General features: G+C 42.7%; 1 protein-coding gene across 8 annotated transcripts in view; it reads right to left on the reverse strand.

Annotated features, from left to right (window-relative positions):
- Positions 1-446: 446 nt before the first annotated feature.
- The window catches only part of LOC311592599 (transmembrane protein 180-like), a 34,456-nt gene continuing 12,454 nt past the window's right edge, over positions 447-22,448 (reverse strand). For all 8 annotated transcript variants that reach the window (XM_084773223.1, XM_084773221.1, XM_084773220.1 and 5 more), the window contains 4 exons: positions 17,725-17,879; positions 14,517-14,600; positions 13,255-13,377; positions 447-714 (listed from right to left, as the gene is read on the reverse strand). In XM_084773223.1, coding sequence (XP_084629349.1) covers positions 564-714; positions 13,255-13,377; positions 14,517-14,600; positions 17,725-17,879 — 513 coding nt within the window. In that variant the 3' untranslated portion in view covers positions 447-563. The remainder of the gene's footprint in view (positions 715-13,254; positions 13,378-14,516; positions 14,601-17,724; positions 17,880-22,448) is intronic.

Here is a 22,448-nt window from a genome sequence, read left to right on the forward strand (position 1 = left end):
TGTACCTCCGTGGTACAACATTTGCCTCACATGAAAAAGTGTCCCAGCTCGAACAGGAAAAAATGGGAGGAAGGAATGCTGCCTTTTCATAAAATTGGTCAGAGAAGCAATATGAGATTTGAAGAACTTTGTTTGTTTGAGACAGGGTTTCTCTGTGTAGCCTTGGCTGTCCAGGACTCACTTTGTAGTCCAGGCTGGCCTCGAACTCATGGAGATCCACCTGCCTCTGCCTCCCAAGTGCTGGGATTAAAGGTGTGCGCCATCACCACCCGGTGAGATTTGGAGAACTTTTAAGAGGGTGTGTACTGAGCGGCGAGCCCCAGTTACACACGGCAGCCCAGCGGTGAAGAGTCTCAGGTCCCAGGCTGTGAGAACGCCAGGAAACAGCCCATGGAGAGGCAGTAACTTAAAGAGGCAAAAACAAACAAACAAAAACACTCAAAATGTGCTATCAGGTTTTGTTTTATTTGCTTCGGGTTTTAAACAGCTGAGAAGGTGTAAAGATCATTTCCGCCTCTGAGCCCAGCACAGCCTGTAAGACCTGGCAAGCACTTGAAGGGGTGTCATGGCCACTGTGCTAACACAGTCCCTACTGAGTAGTCTGTTCTGCTCCTGATGGAGAAGGAGCTCCAAGTCAGAATCTGCACTGTGGCGATGCCCAGCGGGACCACACACACCAAACTAAACACGCTGTCTTGAAGATCTAAAAATATTCTAGGGGAGAAGATGTACAACGGTTAATATTTCCCCAAGCGGCTTCTTTCCTTATTAAGTCAGAGCTATCCAACACATGGCGTTCAGTAACACTTTATCTATGAGATCATTTATCAAGAAAGGGACATTGTGTTGCATAATATTGATTTGTTCGAGTAATTTCTCCCTTCTAGTTGCTCAAAGGACGGTGATCCCCTTCCTTGGTGACAAGAGCTGCCTCTGTGATACAGAACCACATGCCGCGCATGGATGGACAGAGAACAGAGCCCAGGACACAAAGTGGAGGCTTTCAGTGCACCCTCAGGCTGGGCATGGTAGTGCATGCTGAAGCAGGAGGGCTGTGGGTCTGAGGCTAGCCTGGGCTACATAGGCAGTTCCAGGCCAACCCAGGACCTTGTCTGAAAGACAAACAAAAGAATTATACTGCTGGGCCTGATGGTACAGATTTGTAACTGCTGAGACAAGAGGGTCGCAAGCTCAAGGCCTGTCTGAGTTACAGAGAAATATCATTCATCCTGTATATGTATGTGTATGTGTGTGTATATGTGTACGTGCGTATGTGTATGTAATATGTATGTATATACATATGTGTATGTGTGTGTCTATGTATGAGTGTATATGTATGTATGTGTATATGTGTATGTATGTATGTGTGTATGTACATGTATGTATGTGTGTATGTATGTGTATGTATATATGTATGTATGTATATATGCATCCTCAAATGTATTCAGTGTTGAAATATCTGCCAAGCTTTAAACAAAGAGGATAAGTTTAGATATTCTTTCCTAGTACATATGATGCCTATAAAAGTATTATGATGGAACTTCTCAGGGTGATAGAAAAGAACCTTTTCTGTCAGAAGCTTTTCCTACTTTTAGCAAGTGAACTCTACTAAAGGCTTCTCAGAAAAAAGTATATCAACAGTTCTGAAAATATGCATACATGTCAGCTATAAGGCTTCTGTCTAGAATTATATGAAGATATTCCAGCCATATCTACCACCCTCTAAAAGCCCTGTCATGAAGCGGTCGTAGTACCCTGCATTACACTTGTTAGGTGTGGCCATCCTTCTGAGCCTCACTCCTTAAACTCACCCTTCACCTTGACTCCTACAAAGTCTGAGGTCAGCAGCTAGAATGCTCACTATTCCAGATGGTGGCCTCACTTTACTCTGCCCAAATTCTCCATGGAAAATGTCATTCCTAGAAGCATGTGGTATTTTGTCTTCCCAGAATTCCCTCTTTTAAGAAAAATCTTTTCCCCTCTTCCACAGGAAACTGCCTCTGTCCTTGAGACTTGGTGGGGCCTAACTTTCCCACTCCAGTCCCAACAGTCAGAGGGAAGTCATGCCTTATAAATTCCTACTGCCTCTGTGATAGGCATGTGACTCACACAGTGCCTCTTGGGATCTGCCTGCAGACTTCTGATGTGCTGCTGGGTCAAAGGTGCATATTTCTTCACAGCCTGGAGCTATTCAGTCAGTAAGCCTATGAGCTTTGAAGCTACCAGTAGTAAAATCTTGAAGCCAAAACGGAGAGAAGGTGAAAGGCTCCTGACATCATTTGGGACTTTTCACATATAACCAGAAGGTCCCTGTTCTGTTGAGGCTAGCCTACACGACATTGCTGCCACTTGCAGCCACAGTGGCCTGAAAACCATGCCTTCCCAATTGGCACTTATGCCCATGTTACTGTAAATTAGCTGCTTTGACGCATGCTGGGTGAAGGTGGTATGCAATTGGCCACAACCAGTTAATTAGTCTCTTAAGACAATGAGGTTTGAAACAGCTGAGCACAGATTTCCAGAGTGAGAGCACAAGGTCACGGCTGTGCTTTTGAACCCGAGGTTGTAGGTGCGTGTAACTGTGAGGCACTGCTCAGCAGCCCTGACTGTTCATTGCTTTGACATACAGCACACTAGACAGGAGACAATGGGTGCAAAATTCCAAGAGGTAATGGAACCCACATTCCACTCTGAAACAGAATCGTGTCTGTAATAAAAGAGAAAAAGGAAGTGGCCTAATCAAGCCCTTAGAGAGGGGGACCACAACTAAGAGCTGCCTGCTGGGCAGAATTATTACAATATGTGCCTTATGAAAAGGCTGGTTTCTGCTTGGCAGAGGCACCTCTGTGCTCTGGTCTCAGTGTTTCATTAGCTACAGGAGCCCATTATCCTTCAGTATTCTCTAGTTATAACAGATTCCAGCTTCAGAAATATCAAGAAATTGGATTCCAGCTGCAAGGGGCTCTCTCTGGGAGCTTTTCCACCTCTGAGATGGAAACGTCTTTTTTTTTTTTTTCCTCCTGTTTTCCTGGGGAGAAGGTTCTGGAGAACACCTGTGACAATTTGTAGAGTCAGAGCCTCTAGTGAGCATGCTGCCTTAGACTAGGCGAGGCTGCAGAGGCGGCTCTGTAGGTAGTGAGCAGTTGCTGCTCACGCATGAGGACCTGAGTTTGCATGCCAGCGCTGTGTAAAAGCAAGCAAGAGCGCTGGGTACACCTACCACACCTGTAACCCCAGTGTCAGAGCTGGGCGGGGGAGGATGGATGAGACTGTCTGGCTGCCAGCCTAGGGTTCAGGTTTAATGAGAGGCCCTGTCTCCAAGTAGCATAGAGTCAAACAGCAGCACATCCAACATCCTCTTCTGGCCTTCATGCATGTGTACCCACACACATACATGCATATAACACACCGTGTGTGTGTGTGTGTGTGTGTGTGTGTGTGTGTGTGTGGTGTGCGTGCGCACGTGTGTGTCTACATGCTCAAAGGTAGCAAAGGAACAAACATTCCAGTGGGTCCAACTATCTGGCAGCTGTCCTGCTAGAAGTCCATGAGGAACACTTAGGCTTATGTTGCCCTGAACGGCTTCACCCTTTCCAAAGCACCTGTGAGTTCCCCATTACTTCATGGGCTGTCTTGGAGCTCTTCAAAGATTTCTTTGTCTTTCAGGTTCTTTTCTTTTCTCAAAACAGGGCTTTATTGTAGCTGGCCTGGACTGATGACATAGATCAGACTGCCTCAAACCTGGGGCAACCCTTCTGGGGTAACAGGCACGCACCTGCTTCTCAGTGCTCCTTTCCCACGTATCCCACGCTTGCTTCTCAAGATTCCTTTCTCTTAAAATTGTGTCCCAAGAAGAGACATGATTTTAGAGAATTTGTTCTCCTCTCTCCGCTAGAATATGCATGAACCTATTGACTAACTAGGCTATTTTGCTGTCCGCATGTCTTCACTCGTCATTTCCAACCTCACCAACTGTTCTGGTTTGAATGAGAGTGGCCCCCACAGGCTCACTTATTTGCATGCCTGGTTCCCAGTTAGCTGGTGGACTGTCAGGAAGGACTGGAAGATGTGGCCTTATTGCAGAAGGCATGTCCCTGGGGGTGGCTTCAAGTTTCAAGAGCCCTCACCAGGTCCAGTGAGCTTTCTCTGCCTCCGTCTTGCAGATCAGATGTAAGCTCTTAGCTACTGCTCCAGCACCATGCCTGCCTGTGGCCATACTGCCCACCATGCTGATCATGAACGCACCCCCCTGAAACTGTAAGTAAGTCCCCAATCAAGCGCTTCCCTTTTATAAGTTGCCTTGGCCATGGTGTCTCTTCACAGTGCTGGAACAGTAAGATACCAACATTTTGAATGAATCTCCAATATAAAAAATACTTCTTAAGGCAGGTAAGATGACTCAGTGAGCCACATTTGATCCTGGGGACCCTCACAATGGGAAAACAAATTGACTCCCACAAATTGTCCTCTGACCTCCACACTTGCACATGCACATGTTAATTCATTCATTCTTAAGCTGTGCCCATGCTTTTTTCCCACCAAATATTTATAGTATATCTGCTGCTTTAGGTTCTTAGGATACAGAGAAGAAAAAAAAAAATAGAGTTGGGCTGGAGAGATGATGGCTCAGAGGTTAAGAGCACTACTGGCTGTTCTTCCAAAGGTCCTGGGTTCAATTCCCAGGTGGCTCGCAACCATCTATAATGAGATCTAGTGCCCTCTTTAGGCCTGCTGGCACACATGCAAGCAGAATACTGTATAAATAATGAATAAATAGATCTTTAATAAAAAAAAATTAAGTTGGCATTCAACAAGCCTTCTCTTCTAATGGAAGCAAAGAAACCACAAACAAATATGTTTAATTTGAGCATGTAATTATAATGATATTTTTCCTTATGAGAAAATTTTATGCACCCCATTTTCTTTCATGACTTTCTCCTCTCAAGAGAAAAAATAACCTAACTGTAGGCAATAATATCTTCAAATATTGTCATCTAGTACATCTTACTTTCTTAATTTACACCTGCTAAGGCATTTGTAGAGTCAGCGCTCTGAAGCAAAGGGGGGGAGTAAGATCAGCTATCATACTGGAACCTCAATTTTTATTATGTATAAACTCTCCCTAATCACAAAGCTGAAGTGAGGCCTGGCTCCTCTCCACTCTCCTTTTCCCCACTGATATCACCTGAAATTCCTGGGGCTGCATCCATGAAGCAACTTTTATTGCCAGTAGTAAATACTGGCAATCCTGGTCACTGGAGTTGTAAGCCAAGTCAGTACCAATGCATATCCCTGCTGAGGAAAGATGTGCTCAGGATGGAAAGGGCCAAAGAAACTTAAGGTCTACCTGGCAGAAAAATCTCTTGTGACAGAGTTGGGGAAACTCACAGATACAGAAACTGTTGCTACCTTGGGAGCAGAGAAGAAACTCCCCCTTTTGTTCAGTCAGTTGTTAAGAATAATTGCCTATAGCTGGGCCTGTAATCTCAGGACATGGGAGACTGAGACAAGAGATCACAAATTCAAGGTCATTCCACATTACATAGCAAGACCTGTACCAAAAAACAGAGCCAGGAGTGGGGGAGGGGTCTAGAGGTTGGGAACCAATATTGCAATTTTTTCCCTCACGGTTCTAGAAGCTAGAAGTGTAAGACGAGAGAACCAATTTGGTTAGATTTTAGTAGGGGCTTTTATTTGTTTGCAGACAGAAAATGATGCCCTGTGAGACTGCAACTAGGATCTTGCACACATAAGGCAGGCATTCTACCATTGGGCCACATTGTCAGCCCCAGGAAATCATGTCCTTTCATGGTACAGATGTATGGCAGAAAGAGAACATTTATTTATATTTTTTTCTCCCTTTCATGTGTGTGTGTGGTGGTGGTGGGGCAGTGAACATTGGCAGATCCGTCTGCAGCCACATGGCGTGATGCAGGCAGGTGAAAACCCCCAGAGGCCTGCCAGCCTTGTGGCCTGCCTGCAGCGGGAGCCAATATGTAGTGGTGGTGCACGTATGTAGCAGGCAGATGGGAGAGAAAGAGAAGTGGAACAGTCTGAGCATCATAAAGAGGGGCAGAAATGGAGGCAAGAGAGGAACAGCCTGTTGTGAAGAGCCTGCCCTGCTGCCTAAGGCCATGGTGAAGTCACAGCCCTTGCTGCCACTGAGGGCCATATCTAGGTCCACTGCTATGTAGCAGCAGGGTTTTGTGTAGATGTCTGTGGCCCATGTTACCACTGAAGACCACATGGACATACTGGTCTGGGCTGCCTCCTGGGACCATGTTGATGTCCAAGGATCATGCAAAGTTGGCCCCACCCCTCATTGGCTGTAGCACTATGGAGAGAAGACTCTATTTCTTGCTGGCTACAGCACCTGGAATACACGTCCTTCATCTCGCCTGGGCATCACAGTAGAGCTGGCCCAGTGGCTGGAGCAGTGGTGAGCTACCTCAAGGGTGTAAGCACGGGAGAGCTGGCCCCACCACACATCTGCCTGTGAGGAGGCAGGGACACTAGGGAGATGCCCTCCTCCTTACCCCTCACCACCTGCAGCAGGCAGGAGAGGTGGCCTCGGGGTGATGAGAGCAGAAGAGCTGGCCCTGCCCATCACAGGCTGCAGTGCTTGAGAGAGCACCTTGCCTTGGCAGCACATTAAAGCTGGCCTTGGTGGTGTAGATGTAGGCCAGCTGGTCTGAGGGCATGAGAGTGGAAGAGGTAGCCCTGCCCCTTGCTGGCTGAAGCATTGTGTGAACTAGCCTGGGTAGTGCTGGAAGTGTGGGTGCAGGAGAGCTGGCAGGCTGACCAACTCAGCTGCCAACTAGGCCCAGATCCAGGGTTTTGAGCTGTCCCACTCCATCATCTACCTCAGTGTAGCAGGAGCCAGAGGCCTCAAACCAAACCAATGACTCATTGCAATGAACATTTGCAGGTAAAGATATGTGGACAAAAGGATATACTGTGAGACACACTGTGACACACAATAGCTTCCACGACAAGATTTTTTTATGTTTTTTATGTGTGTGTATGTATGTATGTATGTATGTGTATGTATATATGTATATATATTTCATTTTTGCTTTCTTTTGGGGGAGGTTGAAAGGGCAAAGGGTGGCTATGAAGAGACATGGAGATGAGAGGGATTGGGGTGTGTGATGTGAAACTCATAAAAAAAATCAATAAAAAGTTTTTCTTTAATTAACAGAGGCCGTAATTCTATGAAAAAATCAAAAGTACATATATGTTTGTGCTTCTAGGCACATCTTGATAGAATTTCCCCCCACATGTCATAACCCCATTTCTGACATGATATCAGTAAACTAATGTAGCCTTAACTGTAATCCTTTGGGACAAATGTTTTTAATTTATAGTGATGCAAATGCTTGTGTCCACTATAGTTAGTGGAGATAAGAGAAGATCACTCGGGCTCACAGGCAGCCAGCCTAGCTTGCATGCTGAGCCTCAGGCCAGTGACAGACCCTGCCTAAAAAGTGAAATAGCACTTCAGGAATGACATGAGGTTGACCTTTGTCCTCTACATACACGTGCAATTGTATATATGCACACACACATGCGCACACACACCCTAAAGAAAAAAAAGAAAGATTTTAAAATACAAACCTTAAGACTACTTTGGATTTGTAGGTGATTCACTCTGAGATGAATCATTTTGTATCTGAGTCCTTGCTACTCTGCCACTGAAAGAGGGAAACACCACTTTCTAAACTTTATTCATGAATATAATTTTGGAGGTATCTGTTATGAAACTTCAAGACAGAAAACCAGCAAAAGAAATGGTGCATATGTTAAAAATTATTTTAATTTCTGAAACAAGTTCTATATAGCCTTGTCTAGCTTAGAACTCTCTATATAGACCAGATTGACCTTCAACTCATAAAAATCTTGCCTGTCTTACAAGTGCTAGAAATAAAGGCATGTGTCAGATTAAAGACATTTGCTACCACACATGGTGACCTCAGTTTTCTTTAGAGCTGAGTAATATTTATTTTATATATGTATCAGACTTTCATTATTCATTCATCTGTAGATGGACATGAAGGTTGGTTCTAATTCACTACTATACATAGTAAACAGAGCAACAATAAATGTAGATGTATGAATATCTCTATGGTAAGATATACAGTTCACATGGAACGCTTCATATGTAATTTTTAACACACTTGTATGTCTTGGGGTGGATCTCAGTGGCAGAGCATTTACCTAGCATGCCCCAAACCCTGGGTCACATTTCCAGTATTAAAAAAAAAAGGGGGAGAGGGAGGCAGGCATGGTAACGTACACCTTTAATCCCAGCACTCAGGAGACAGGCAGATCACTGTGAGTTCGAGGCCAGCCTGGTCTACAAAGTGAATCCAGGACAGCCAAAGATACACAGAGAAACCCTGTCTTGACAAAACAGAGAAAGAAAGAAAAAAAGAAAGAAAAGGATAAGGAGGAGAAAGAAAGAAAGAAAGAAAGGAAGGAAGGAAGGAAGGAAGGAAGGGAGGAAGGAAGGAAGGAAGGAAGATGCTGTAACCAGATTGGCTACAGGAAGCCATTATTCATTTTGGTTTTTGTCTTGCTTTGGTTTGGTTTGGTTTGGATTTTTTAGATAGGCTCTCATATTCTATATAGCTTAATTTGGCCTAGAACTCCTGTATAGTACATGCCAGCTTCAGAGTCATGGTAATCCTCCTGCCTCAGCCTCCTATGAGGTAGTATTAGAGGTATAAGCCATTATACCCAACAAAAATTATTTCTTAAATGATTTAGTTAGTTTTTCAAGATAGGGCTTCTCTGTGTAGTCCTGGTTGTCCTAGAACTCACTCTGTAGACCAGGCTGGCCTCAAACTCTTCATCCTGAGTGCTGGCATTAAAGGCCACCCCCACTGAGGTTTCAATTTTATTTATTAATCAGTTATTTACAACACACCAGTAGACGAAAAGTGTTATCCAGGGAATAAAACTGGCGGTCTATGAGCCCTGGTGAAATGTACCTTTGTATTCCTAATGCCCTGTGAAGCAGCAGGACTGCTGGGCACTCCTGACGCATGGAGCCGGTGTGCCTGCTGCATCCTGAGCAAGTAACCAATTACACGCCTACATTCCTTTGCAGTTGTGGCTTCTCTCACCTCTGGACTTGCTCAGCATACTGGACTTGCCCTTCTGCCCCCCTAATGCCATGTATACAGAGAGGGAACAAACCTTAGGACTCTAGCTTAGTATTAACACTACAAAAATTTCATAAACATCTACCAAGAAAGAACACAAATCTACTTAGTTGAGCAAGTGAAAGGAGGAGATCTTTTCTATAACACCTTAGAGCTATATTGTGCATTCTCTTGTGCAATATGATGGCAGCTTATTCTATAATTTCTAAACTATCTGCTTCATGTTTGCAATGCTAGGGATTGAACCACACACACACTTGGCAAGTGATTAGTCACTGAACTACATCTCCAGAGTTCATGTGATTTTTTTTCAGCAAATTATGTATATAAAATTGATGATCCATTTCTTTTCTTTTAAAGACAATGTCTCATTGTGTAGACCTGGTTGGCGTCAATTTTACAACATAGATCAGGATGGCCTTACACTCACTGTCAGGTGTGGTAGCATACCTGTTTAATCCCAGCATTTGGGAGGCAGAGAGAGGGGATTTCTGGGCCATCTTAAGCATACACAGCAAGTTCTAGGGCACCCAGGGATACAAGGTGAGAGCCTGTCTCAAAAACAAACAAATAACAACCCAGGTGTGTCCTACCATGCCCAAGCCTGGTCATCCATTTCTACCATCACTACATAACATATCTTACCCCATATAACTAGGGATTATACTGGTTTTCTTGCTCAAGTTACCTAACTATAGACCTCTATTAACAAATTCACTCTAGCCTAGAATGATCTGGAACTCACTGTATATCCCAACCTGGCCTAAAACTCACACAATCTCCTGCCTCGCCTTTTCAAGTACTGGCATCTAGCTCAGAAATAATATTTCTTTAATCACATCAAAACATTTAGAGCATCTTTTAAAAGGGGCAAAGGGAAGAACACTAGCCTGAGTTAGCTGGCTCTGTACACTGGACAGAAAGCAGAGAATCAGACGCTACACTCAGGAGGAGAAGCAGGTGAGTCTCTGTGAACTCAAGGCCAGACTGGTCTACACAGTGATCTGTAGGACTACATAGAGAAACACTGTCTCAAAAACAGGAAGAAAAGAAGGGAGGTAGGAAGGAAGGGAGGGAGGGAAGGAGGAAGGAAGGAAGGAAGGAAGGAAGGAAGGAAGGAAAGGGGTAGGATAGGATGAGATGCTAGAAAACGTATCTGCAAGAGTGACACTTATTTGGACAGACAGGTTTGCTCAGTCCTTTATATTGGTGGGTCTCTGCTCAGCAAAGCACACCTGCTGAGTGCTACAGTCAGCCTCTGGACTTTCAGATAGTATGAGCCACATGAGGCCACCAGAGGCCAAGGTTTAGTTATCACTTAAAAGATAAATGATACCCAAGTGCCTATGTGTGCTTGTATCCCTGAAAATGCTTACAGTATCAAGAAACTAGTTTGCCAACATGTCAGGCTGCCAACGTGTCATGTTGCTGAGCCAACAAGAATCAGTGCTCAGAGCTGCTGGTCCCAAGGCTGTAAATCTCTAGTTTCTCACCTTGGCTTCAGGAGGGCAAAGGTGGGGAGCTTTAAAGAATGCTGGTGGCCGGATCACTCCTCCAGAGTTTCTGACTGAACTGATCTGGGGTGTGACCTGGCCACTGGAGCTTGTAATGCTAATGTACAAATGGGGTTAAGGATCTTGACTGTAGAGCCTTTGTGGTTTTTGAAAACAGAGATAATTCAGAGCAAGTTAAACAAACCTGTTCTTCCTCCCTTGCTGTCCCAATTCTCTAGGAAGCTAAAACAGGAGCTATATGGCCACACGACTCTTTGAGCCTGTCTCTTCCCCTTCCCATCACCGTAGCTTTCTGCCACAAACTTACTTGAAGCTTTTAATTATTCTAGATTTACAGCAGCTCCCCCCATAAGAAAAAGAGTCCCCTAGTACATGGGGATTATGAAAGAGTTCCCTCAGATTCTACTAAAAGATGGGATGCTGCTCAAGGCCCTGAGAGCGATCCCTAGTACCACAAAAACAAAGGTGGCCAGATTAAGCCGGGCAGGGTGGAGTACGCCTTTAATCCCTGCACTCGGGAGACAGAGACAGGAGGATCACTGTGAGTTCAAGGCCAGCCTGGTCTACAAAGTGAGTCCAGGACAACGAAGGCTACACAGAGAAGCCCTGTCTTGACAAACCAACAAAACAAAATAAAAACCCCAAAAACAACAACAAAAAAAGTGACCAGATTATATGGACTTTACAGAAGGACTGTATAGACACGTGGGGTCTGCTCATCTCAGTAAGCCCAGCACTTGGGAAGCAGAAGCAAGAAGGTTAAGAGTTCTAGTTAGATGGCTGAATGGATAAAGGCACTCACTGCCAGGACGGACAACCTAAGTTCAATTTCTTGGACCCCCAGAGTGGAGGGAAAGACCCAATTCCTGCAACTGGTTGCTGGTGTGAGTGTGTGTGCATGTGCACATGCACATGCACACACACACACATGCACACTGAATAACCAAATGTACAAATTTCCTAGAACCAAATATGTATGATATTAATTCTTTAACCTAAGGAATGACTATATGAATTTTCTCTGTACTTTAAGCTATTTTGTGTGTTTAAAATTTTTCATAATGGGGGCTGGAGAGATGGCTCAGTGGTTAAGAGCACTGACTGCTCTTCCAGAGGTCCTAGGTTCAATTCCAAGCACCCACATGGCAACTCACAACTGTCTGTAACTTCAAGATCCAACACCTTCACACAGACATACATGCAGGCAAAACACAAATGCACATAAAATAAAAATAAATAAATACAAAAGGTTATTTGTTTTTTTGAGATAGGGTTTCATTGTGTAACCGCCTTGGTTGTCTTAGACTCGCTGTGTAGACCAGGCTGGCCTCGAATTCACAGTGATCCACTTGCCTCTGCCTCCTGAGTACTGCCATTAAAGGCATGTGCCACCACGCCCGGCACACATTTTTTCATAATAAAAATTTGTAAGGAAAAACAAGTTGTCTGGATTGATAAGCAGAAGAAAGGGACACTGATCAGTCCAATATAGACAGCTGAATCGACGTTTGATCATGTGAAACTTCCTCGATGTTTTCACATATGTGAAAATATTCATAATAAAGTAGAGAAGTTATAACAAAACTTTAAAACCTTTGTCTATGTAGAAAAAACATAAAATTGACAGAAAAAATGACTGGAACTAAAAAGTAATTATAAAAAAACTGCAAAATATTTTGCCATGCCAAAGTCAATGCTGTTCTTATATACAAGCAAAAAACAAGTAGACTTTTACATCACAAATGGAATGTCACTTATATTAGTGCCCCAAAATATAACTTACTTAGATATAAACCTGAAAAATATGCAAGATCTACATAAGGAAAACTACAAAGCTGACAAAGGAAGTGACAGGAGGACTAAATGACCCCTCCTCACAACAAGGCCCTAAGTGCTGGAAGCTGTCAGTCCTTCCCATCTGAATTCACGGAGCCGCACTCCTATGCGTGTTCCTGACCACAGGCAGACTGGGGCAGGGAACACCCCTCCACAGAATCGCAGAACACTGGGTACTTCCGGGAGGATACTTTTGCTTTTGTGGAACTGAACTTTCAGCTTTCAGCATGCTAGGTAAATGTCAGCTGTCATCCCAGACTTTGGCAGGAACGTATCTCAGGATTTTGTAATCTTTAGAATCCTCTGGAGGCTCCTTGTTCATCTTTTATTCCCAGTATTGCTTTATTCAGAAAGTCCTCAGAAACATGAAATGGAGTGGACGGTATATAAAATATAATCAATATGTAGCTTCGTGTGAAGTATACAGACATATGCAATATATGTGATTTCAATAGTGGTATTAAAACCATCCCATAGCTCCTTAACATTAATACTTTTATTATATCTCACTTGAGATATGTGAGTTAATAGCTAACAATATCCAAAGTCCAAGACGCTTTCTTTTCTTTTCTTTTTTTTTTTTTTTTTTTGAGATGGGCTTTCTCTGTGTAGCCTTGGCTGTCCTGGACTCACTTTGTGTTGTACACCAGGCTGCCAAGACGCTTTCTTAATAGTTAATGGGAGAAAGGTGAATTTGCTTGCATGACTGCAAAGGTTATTTTGGTTTTTTACTCTACCTGTTGTTCGGGTCTCCATATCCATATTGGTTTAGCTTAGAGAGTATCAACATGGGAGCTAAAGACTGGGCAGGTCTGGTAAACAAGGAACTGATGCCAAAAACCATCAAGGGAAGAGGAGACCTGTAAGAGACAACAATAGTGTTGGTCTTTGATCAATATAAATCACATTTTGTTCTATTTCTTCTTCTTCTTCTTCTTCTTCTTCTTCTTCTTCTTCTTCTTCTTCTTCTTATTATTATTATTATTATTATTATTATTATTATTATTATTAAGATAGTATGTCTCACTGTGTAGCTCTGCCCTGTTTGCTACAATTTACTATGTAGACCAGGCTGGCCTTGAACTCACAGAGACCAATTTACCTCTGCCTCCCACGCTGGGATGAAAGGTGTGCTCAACCATCCCAACATATCTGTTGTGTTTCTATACTCAAGTAAGAAGGCCTCTTCATGTGTGAAGTTCCCTTCAACCTAAGTAAACAACTATAGAAATAGCTTAGCAAATATAAAATATGAATTCCTTAGTCTTAAGAGAGAATAGAACTTAACTCTTTTGTTGTTATTCTTTTTGTTGTTGATGATGATTTGTTTGAGACAGTGTAGGCCTGACTGAACTTCAACTCACTATTTAGCACAGTCTAACCCTGAACTCAGTCTCTGCAGGGCTACGGTTACAGGTGTGAGTCATAACACACAACTATTTACTGAGACAAGGTCTTGCTATACAATTGGCCTAGAACTCAAGCGATCCTCCTGCCTCAGTCCACTGAGTGGCTGAGACTTCAGGAAGGTGTCACTATGCTTATCTGACAGTAAACAGCCATATGGCATTTATGTGTGTTGAACTTTCATAAATGTTGGTGTACTGAAATTTGTACAACATAAAACAAATTGAGATTTCACTTTAGTTCCTAAGCATTAACCCTGATGTACCATTGGTTGTGTGAGCCTAAGCAATAAAAATGATGATGTCCTTTCAGAAACAGGAAAATACTGCCTGGGGCAGGTGATGCAGCTCAAGGGCAGAGCACTTGCCTAGTATGTGCAAAGCCCTGAGGTTCACTTCACAGCACTGCAAACCAAGAAAAGAAAAAGCTGCCCGGGGTGAGTGAATGCGACCATCCTATGATATTCTGTTCTCTTGGTCCCAGTGACAATCCTTAGCATCATCACTCTCGTATGTGGTAGCTGAGCTGTAGGACTCTGGTAATTCCTATCAGTGTGACATTTTGTAGTTAATACCTGAATACATATACTTACTGCCTGTTAAACTTCAGCAAATCTGCATCGACCATGTCAGCCAGTGGCAAGTTAAATAAGCAAAAAGAGGCATGTACAATCACCCTAGAAAAAAAATCAAAATACTGTACACATATGAACATTCTACAACTACAAAGCACAGATCAAAACAAAACATGGGGGTGGAGTGATGGCTAAGAAGTTAAGACAACTGGCTGCTCTTAAAAAAACAAAACACAAAAACAAGAGACAGGTTCAGTTCCCAGCGCCCACACGATGTCTTATGACTGTCTGTAACTCCAGTCTCAGGATTACACTCTCTTCTGTCCTCTGTGAGGGCACCAGGCACACACACACAAGTGAAACATTCATATACATAAGATAACTTTAAACTTTAAACAATAAGCAAATGTGGGCACAGTGTGCACTCATGCACCCCCAGCCCCTGGGATGCACACGCTGGAGAATCAACACTCACTCTCGTTACACAGTCCAAGGCCCTCCTGGGCTACGTGAAACCCTGTCTCAAACAAACAGAGCAAAACAGAAGAAGACATAGGCGAAGACTTTCAGATTGGGCAAGTCTAACAACAATAAGAGGTCATTTGAGTTGCTCAGCATATGAGCTGATTTAATTTTTATAAAATATTCAAAACACAGAAAACAAGAAGCAGAAATAGACAAGTAGAATTACATGAAACTAAAAATGTACTCAAAGCAAAAGGAAATACATCAAGAATAAGGAGCGAGCTCACAGGATGGGAGAAAATACATGTCAACTATTAATCTGGATTAATACACAGAATATATAAGGGTTTTTTAAAACTTCATAACAGCAAACTATAAAAAAAAAAAAAACAACCTAAAACTAAAGCCAATCTCATTAAATAGTCTGAACAAACTTTTTCCAAAAGAGATACAAATGGTCACACTGGAGTCAGGGCTCAATAGTTAAGAGTACTGAATGCTATTTTAGAGGACATACGTTCAATTCCAGCACCCACACAGTGGCTCACAACCACCTGTAACTATGGTTTCAGAGGATCTGATCTCCACTGGTACAAGTATACATATGCTGCTCAGATATACATGCAGGCAACCTCCCCACACACATAAAATAATTTCTAAAAAGATAAGCAAATGGCATAAATATATGCTAGAGTAGTCATCAGGAAATGTCAGCTATTACTTTACTCCGGCTACAATGTTTATTTTCAGCTGGGCATAGTGTTGCACACATTTAATCCCAGCACTCAGATGGCAGAGACAGACAGATCTCTCTGAGTTCAAGGCCAGCCAGGTCTACATAAAAAGTTCCAGGCCAGCCAGGTCTACACAGTGAGACCCTATCTTTAAAAAAAAAAAAAAAGGATGGCATGGCAGAGGCAGACAGATCTCTGTGAGTTCAAGCCAGCCTATTTACAAAGGGAGTTCCATGACAGCCAAGGCTACAGAGAAGCCCTGTCTCAAAAACAAAACAAAAAAAACAAAAAGGAATGGCTATTATCAAAAGCACAAAAACCAAAAGTCAAATGTGGGTGATGTAGAGAAGGCTCCCCCATACTGCAGACGTGCCTGTGCATTAGAGAAGCGGCTGTGCAACAGCAACTTTAGAGCCTGAAACTAGAGCACCGGCAGATCCAGCTTCTTGGCTGCTGGGTACCCCACCAAAGGAAACAGACGCCAAAGAGATGCTCACAGGGCCTAGTTTACTGCGATACTACGCACAGTTGATATGATATGGAATTAGCCGAGGTGCCTGCTAATGGATGGACAGATAAGGAAAGTATGGTATGTTTATATAATGGCATATTATTCAGTTATAAAGAAGGATGAAATCCTGACATAAGTAGCAAAGTGGATGGACCTGTAGAGCACTAGGTTCAGGGACATAAACGAGACTTAGAAAGACAAGTACCACACATCCTTGTTCTCTCTCACATAGTTTTGTTTTGTTTTTAAAATAAGTCTGAATGTAGAATAGTGCGAACAGGAGGGTGGGAATAGCTTTTTCAAAAGGATAGGCATGGTAAGTACACATGCAGGGGCACCAGGATGTCATGCTCAATTCCAGAAATACACAAAACATTGGTTGGCTTGCTTGTTTCTGAGATGGTTTCACACAGTCCAGGCTGGCTTTGAACTTGCTAAGTAGCCAAGGATGACCTTGAACTTCTAATCCCCCTGCCTCTACGTCCCAAGTACTGGAATTACAAGTGTGCATACACCTGGGTTTTTGTTGTTGTTTTGTTCTACTTTTTCTTTTTTTTTACATTTATTTATTATATGTGTGTAATATATGTGTTTGTGTAGGTGTGTGTGAATAAGCATGTTGTTTGCACATGGGTACTAAATGTGTCTTCCTCAAACATTCTTAATCTTTTTAAAAAATTATGTATTCATTTATTTAATTAGCTAGTGTGTATGTATGCATGTATGTACCATGTGTGCATAGGGGCCCACAGAAGTCAGAAGGGGACATCAAACACCCTGGGACTGGAGTTAAAGATGGTTGTGAGACGCCATGTAGGTGACAGGAACTGAACCTGGGTCCCTATTGAGTTACCTCTCCAGCCTCCATCTTGTTTTTTTGAGACAAAGTCTCTCTGGTTGAACCTAGGGCTCACAGGTTGGCTAGTGAGCTCCAGGGATGTTTTTGCTGTCTCTACCCCATGGCCCATGGCCTCCTCCCAAGCACCTGGTTAGAGACACATGCTGTTGTGTCTTGGCTTCTTAGGTGGTACCAGGAACCCTAACACTTGTGTGGAAACCAGTTTACCAACTGAGCTATCTCACAGCCCCCTTTTGAGGTTGTTTTGGTTTCTGTTGTGTTTGTTTGTTTGTTTTGGCTAGTTTGTTTTGAGACAAACTTACTCTGTAGTCCAGGCTCAACTAAAATTTAGGACAATCCTCCTCCCTTAGCCTCTGGGTGCCAGATTATAGAGATGAGCCACCACACCTTGCTATTAAACAGAGCCTATCTTTGACACAAATCTACTATATGGAATGCTTCTAATATGCAAGCTGTAAACATTCAAACAATTTCACTGAAAGATACAATGCCCTGGCCTACAAATGATAATTAGATTTCATTAAGATCGGATATGTTAAGACGGGCATGGTCCCTCATGCTTGTAACTCCAGCTACTCAGATTAAAGATATTTTGGTGTTTAGAAGGGTACTGAAAAGGTGCAGTATAATGCTGAAAGGGACCTGGCATTTACTTACATGATAACAGTGAGATAAATAGCCAAACAGGAATAATATTCCTGTCCCAGAAATAACATGACAATGGCAGCTGCTCCTTCTAGGTAGAAAGAAATTAAGATAACTTTATAGTAACCGTATTTCTTCAGCCAGGACTGCCCTAGAAGTACCAGGCACTGCAAGGAAAGAGATTGACACTGTTAAGAAGGAACCCGTCCCACCTGTTAGTCCTGCTTACCTGTGATGACAAAGCCAGCTTCTCCTTACAAAACCAAATTGCTTCTGGATTACAACATCTGTTGCGTCACATCTTAAGACTGTCTTAAGGAGAAATGTGTGGGTTTGGTTTGATTTTGAGATGGGGTCTCACTATGTGGCCTCATCTGGCCTGGAAGTTACCATGTAGCCCAGGCTCAGCCTTGAACTCTCAGTAATCCTTCTTCCTCAGCCTCCTAAATGCTGAGGTTATAGGTGAGCCACTGCACCCAGCTGTTAATTGGTATACATCAAAAGTTGAGCCGGGCATGGTAGCATGCGCCTTTAATGCCAGCACTCAGGAGCAGAGGCAGGTGGATCGTTGTGAGTTCGAGGCCAGCCTGATCTACAAAGCGAGTCTGGGACAGCCAAGACTACACAGAAAAACGCTGTCTCAAAAACAAAACAAAACAAAAACAAAAACAAACAAAGTCGAAGGGGGTGTAGCTCAGTGATCAGAAGCATACACAAGGCTCTGGCTTCCACCTCAGCACTGCCAAAAAGAGAGGAGAAGAAAAGGAAACAACTACAGGCATTAATGCTGTGCGAATACTGAAGAAACTGGTACTATTCCAACTACCAGGAAGTGGAAGGCTCAATACACACTTTACAATTGGAAGTTAAATCTAGCACTGACCGAAGGCAGCTACTAAGCATCGTACCACCCACACTGTGAGGCAATCTGAAATGCTTCTCACCCTAAAATCAGAAGTCCAGTTCACAAGAGCTAAGCCACATCTCATTTCTTCTGGTTAAGTGTTATATATTTTAATAATTCCGAAAGATTCACACCAAGAACTTACTTTTTGTTTTGTTTTGTTTTCTGCATTTTTTTTCTGCCAATTCTGAAGATGTTCACTGTTCTAGATTTAAAAGTCTGTTACAAAGCAACAGCCTACAGACTGGGAAAAGATCTTCACCAACCCTTCATCTGACAAAGGTCTAATATCCAAAATATATAAAGAACTCAAGAAATTAAACACCACCAAACCAAATAACCCAATTGAGAAATGGGGCTCAGAACTAAACAGAGAATTCTCAACAGAGGAATATCAAATGGCTGAGAAACACATAAAGAAATGCTCAACGTCTTTAGTCATCAGAGAAATGCAAATCAAAATGACTCTGAGATTCTATCTTACACCCATCAGAATGGCTAAGATCAAAAACTCAAGTGGCACCACATGCTGGTGAGGATGTGGAGAGAGAGGAACACTCCTTCTATGCTGGTGGGAATGCAAACTTGTACAACCACTTTGGAAATCTATCTGGCGCTTTCTCAGAAAACTGGGAATAGGGCTTCCTCAAGACCCAGCTATTCCACTCCTTGGAATATACCCAGAAAATGCTCCACCACACAACAAGGACATATGCTCAACCAGGTTCATAGCAGCCTTATTCATAATAGCCAGAACCTGGAAACAGCCTAAATGTCCCTCAGTTGAAGACTGGATAAAGAAACTGTGGTACATTTACACTATGGAATACTACTCAGCTATTAAAAATGAGGAAATCCTGAAATTTGTGGACAAATGGAGGGGACTGGAAATGATCATACTGAGTGAGTTAATCCATAAGCAGAAAGACTCACATATAATCACTTATAATTGGGCACTAGCCCAAAAGGTACGTCCCACGAAAGTCTTCACTTACCAGGAGATTGGGATAGATGTGAGGACATCCTACTGAGACTCTAGGTAAGACAAATATAGGAGATGGGGAAATAGAAGGACCCAGAGGGTCCTAGAAACCTACAAGAAGAACATTGTGATGAGTGGATTGGGGCCCAGAGGGGTCTCCTCAAACTATTGCACTAACCAAGGACAGTACAAGTAGTAAACATTGAACCCCTACTCTGATCTACCCAATGGACAGGACATTCTCCACAGTTATGTGGAGAGTGGGGACTGACTCTGACATGAACTCTGGTGCTCCATATTTGACCACCTCCCCTTGGTGGGGAGGTCCAGTGGCACTCAAAGAAAGAATAAGCAGGCTACCAAGATGAGACTTGATAGCCTATGACCATATAGTGGCGGGGGAGGTCCACCTAGGGCAAGGGAATAGGGTGAAAGCAGGAGGGAGGGAGGAATGTGAGGATACAAGTGATGGGATAACAATTGAGTTGTAATCTGAATAAATTAATAAAATTAAAATTAAAAAATAATAACATTCACACACAAAAAAGATTAAGGCAGAGAATACTTTTTGTACTTTCTTAGTCAATACCCTCAATAAAGATTGCTACTATTTTAACTCCTAAAAAAATTAAAAATAAAAAGTCTGTTACATGTGCATGCACAAAGATCAGAAGACACTCTTTGTTTTCAACATGAAAAGCACATTGTTTAACTCAGAGAAGTGTCCTCTAACCAAACATAGGTACATTACAATAGAAGAGAATTCTGAATAACCTAAGTGGACTATGAATGTCCTTTAATGAGCAGAGCAGTCCCCTCCGGCCCACTCTTTGGCTTACTCCTCTACTCTCAAGGAACAAGAGCTCATTTTCTAGAAGCTGAGAACCGTAGCTCAGTGATGAACAAGATCCACAGCATTTCTTAGAGGGGAAGTACACAACGCACCCAGCAAGGCCCAGGGGCTCCTTAGTGTGGCTATATGATAAAGGCACTCATGCCCACTTACTGAAATGAAGCTGTTTCATGTCAGTCGCTAATACAGAAATATGCATGAAATGTGTGACAGAGTGCAAAGTGCAAGATTTGAAAATCAGATGCCTTACATCTGCAGCGTAGCTGTGCCACTTTTAGTTGCCTGTGTGTTCAAAGTCAAGTTATTTCACCTAAGAGGGTTTGGAGGGAACACAAGTAAGGGGATAAAGATGTAAATGTATTATAAATTAGAATGTTAAAATGTTAAAGCCCTATCTAGGCCTACGTGTGCAGACCTCCAGGTTCTGCAGGGGCAGAGGCAGGAGGACTGCACTTCATTCCAGCTAATGTCTTTAAGGAAATGGACATATTTAACCCTACAATTCGTGTGGATGCTCAACAGACCAGAATAATCAAAATAATCCATCAAGAAACTGGGGAAAAAGAGCCTACAGAATAGGGAAAATATAAGCAATCTGCCTGATAACAGATTATATCTAAGAATGTATGAAGTACCAATATAACTCAGTAACAAAAATACAAGAGTTGGGTGTGGGGCACACATGTTAATCCAGCACTTGGGAGGCAGAAGTAAGATGCACTTGAACTTGAAGTCAGCATGGACAACACACCAAGACTCTAGATCAAAAACAAACAAACAAACAAAAATATAGGACTGGAGACACAATAACAAACGGAACCCTGGGGGTTGCTGACCAGCCAGCCTACTTGGTAAGTTCTAGGCCAGTGAGAAGTCTATCTCAAAAAACAACAACAATACAGAAAAACTGTATGGCACCTGAGAAAGGATACTCAAGACATTCAAGGCTGTTCTGTGACCTCCACAAGCTCTTGCACGCATGTGCACATACACTGAACACACACATGCACTTGTGCATATATACAAAAATGCATATACATACAAAAATTAGAAGATAGACATAATGTAGGGCTTTAAAAGTATATAATGAAGCCTTGCGTGGTTGTAGAGGCAAGTGGATCTCTGTGAGTTCAAAGCCAGCCTGGTCTGCAAAGTGAGTCCAGGACAGCCAGGGCTACACAGAGAAACCCTGTGTCAACCCCTCCCCCCAGCATATACATAATGAACAAAGATTACAAAGTAACCTATTTAAAAACTGGGCAAATAATCTAACTAGAATTTTTTCCAACAACAAGCAAGCTCAAGCCCAGCTACACATATGAATCTCAACCATAGCTCTCTACACATGGTTTTGATGGTTTCTGCAGTTATATTGGTGAAGTGGTTAAAAGGTTAAGCATGCTGGGTGTGTCATCTCACATCTGCAATCCCAGCATTTTCCCAAGGCTGAGGTAGGACTACTTTGAGTTTTAGGCCAGCCTGGGCTACAGAGAGACAATGTCTCAAAAGAAAACAATTAAGTACAAAACTGCTTTAATGTGTTTACTAAGTGAGATTATAAGTTGGTTATAAAATAAAATAGGTCAAAGGTTAAAGGAATCTCAAGCTACATGAGTCATAAGGAACTCCAGGCCTAAGCTCTATGAATGTGATCCACTATCTTGTTTATAAGAGTCCTTGACTCTTACCTTTTCCCTCCATGTGTTTTGATTTTCCTTGCCTTTCTTTCCTGTCCCTTTAAGATTTCTTCCATTAAGATAAAACTTTACATGCTCAAATAAAGCAAAAATATATACTCAAAGAAAGCCATTTACTTCTTCCACAGTTGGCAGATGCTTAGATTCAAAGCCAAGTGTTAAAACACTGGACTGTGGAGACGGCTTGACACCAAGATTAACACCTGAGTTTATTCTCTGGAATCTACATAATAGAAAGAGAGAAAGGATGCCTCAGATCTGTCTTCTGACCTCTACAGGCCACCCTGGTTCACACACACA

Source organism: Acomys minous (genome assembly GCF_964271855.1).
Source record: "Acomys minous genome assembly, chromosome: 2".
Taxonomy (NCBI): domain Eukaryota; kingdom Metazoa; phylum Chordata; class Mammalia; order Rodentia; family Muridae; genus Acomys; species Acomys minous.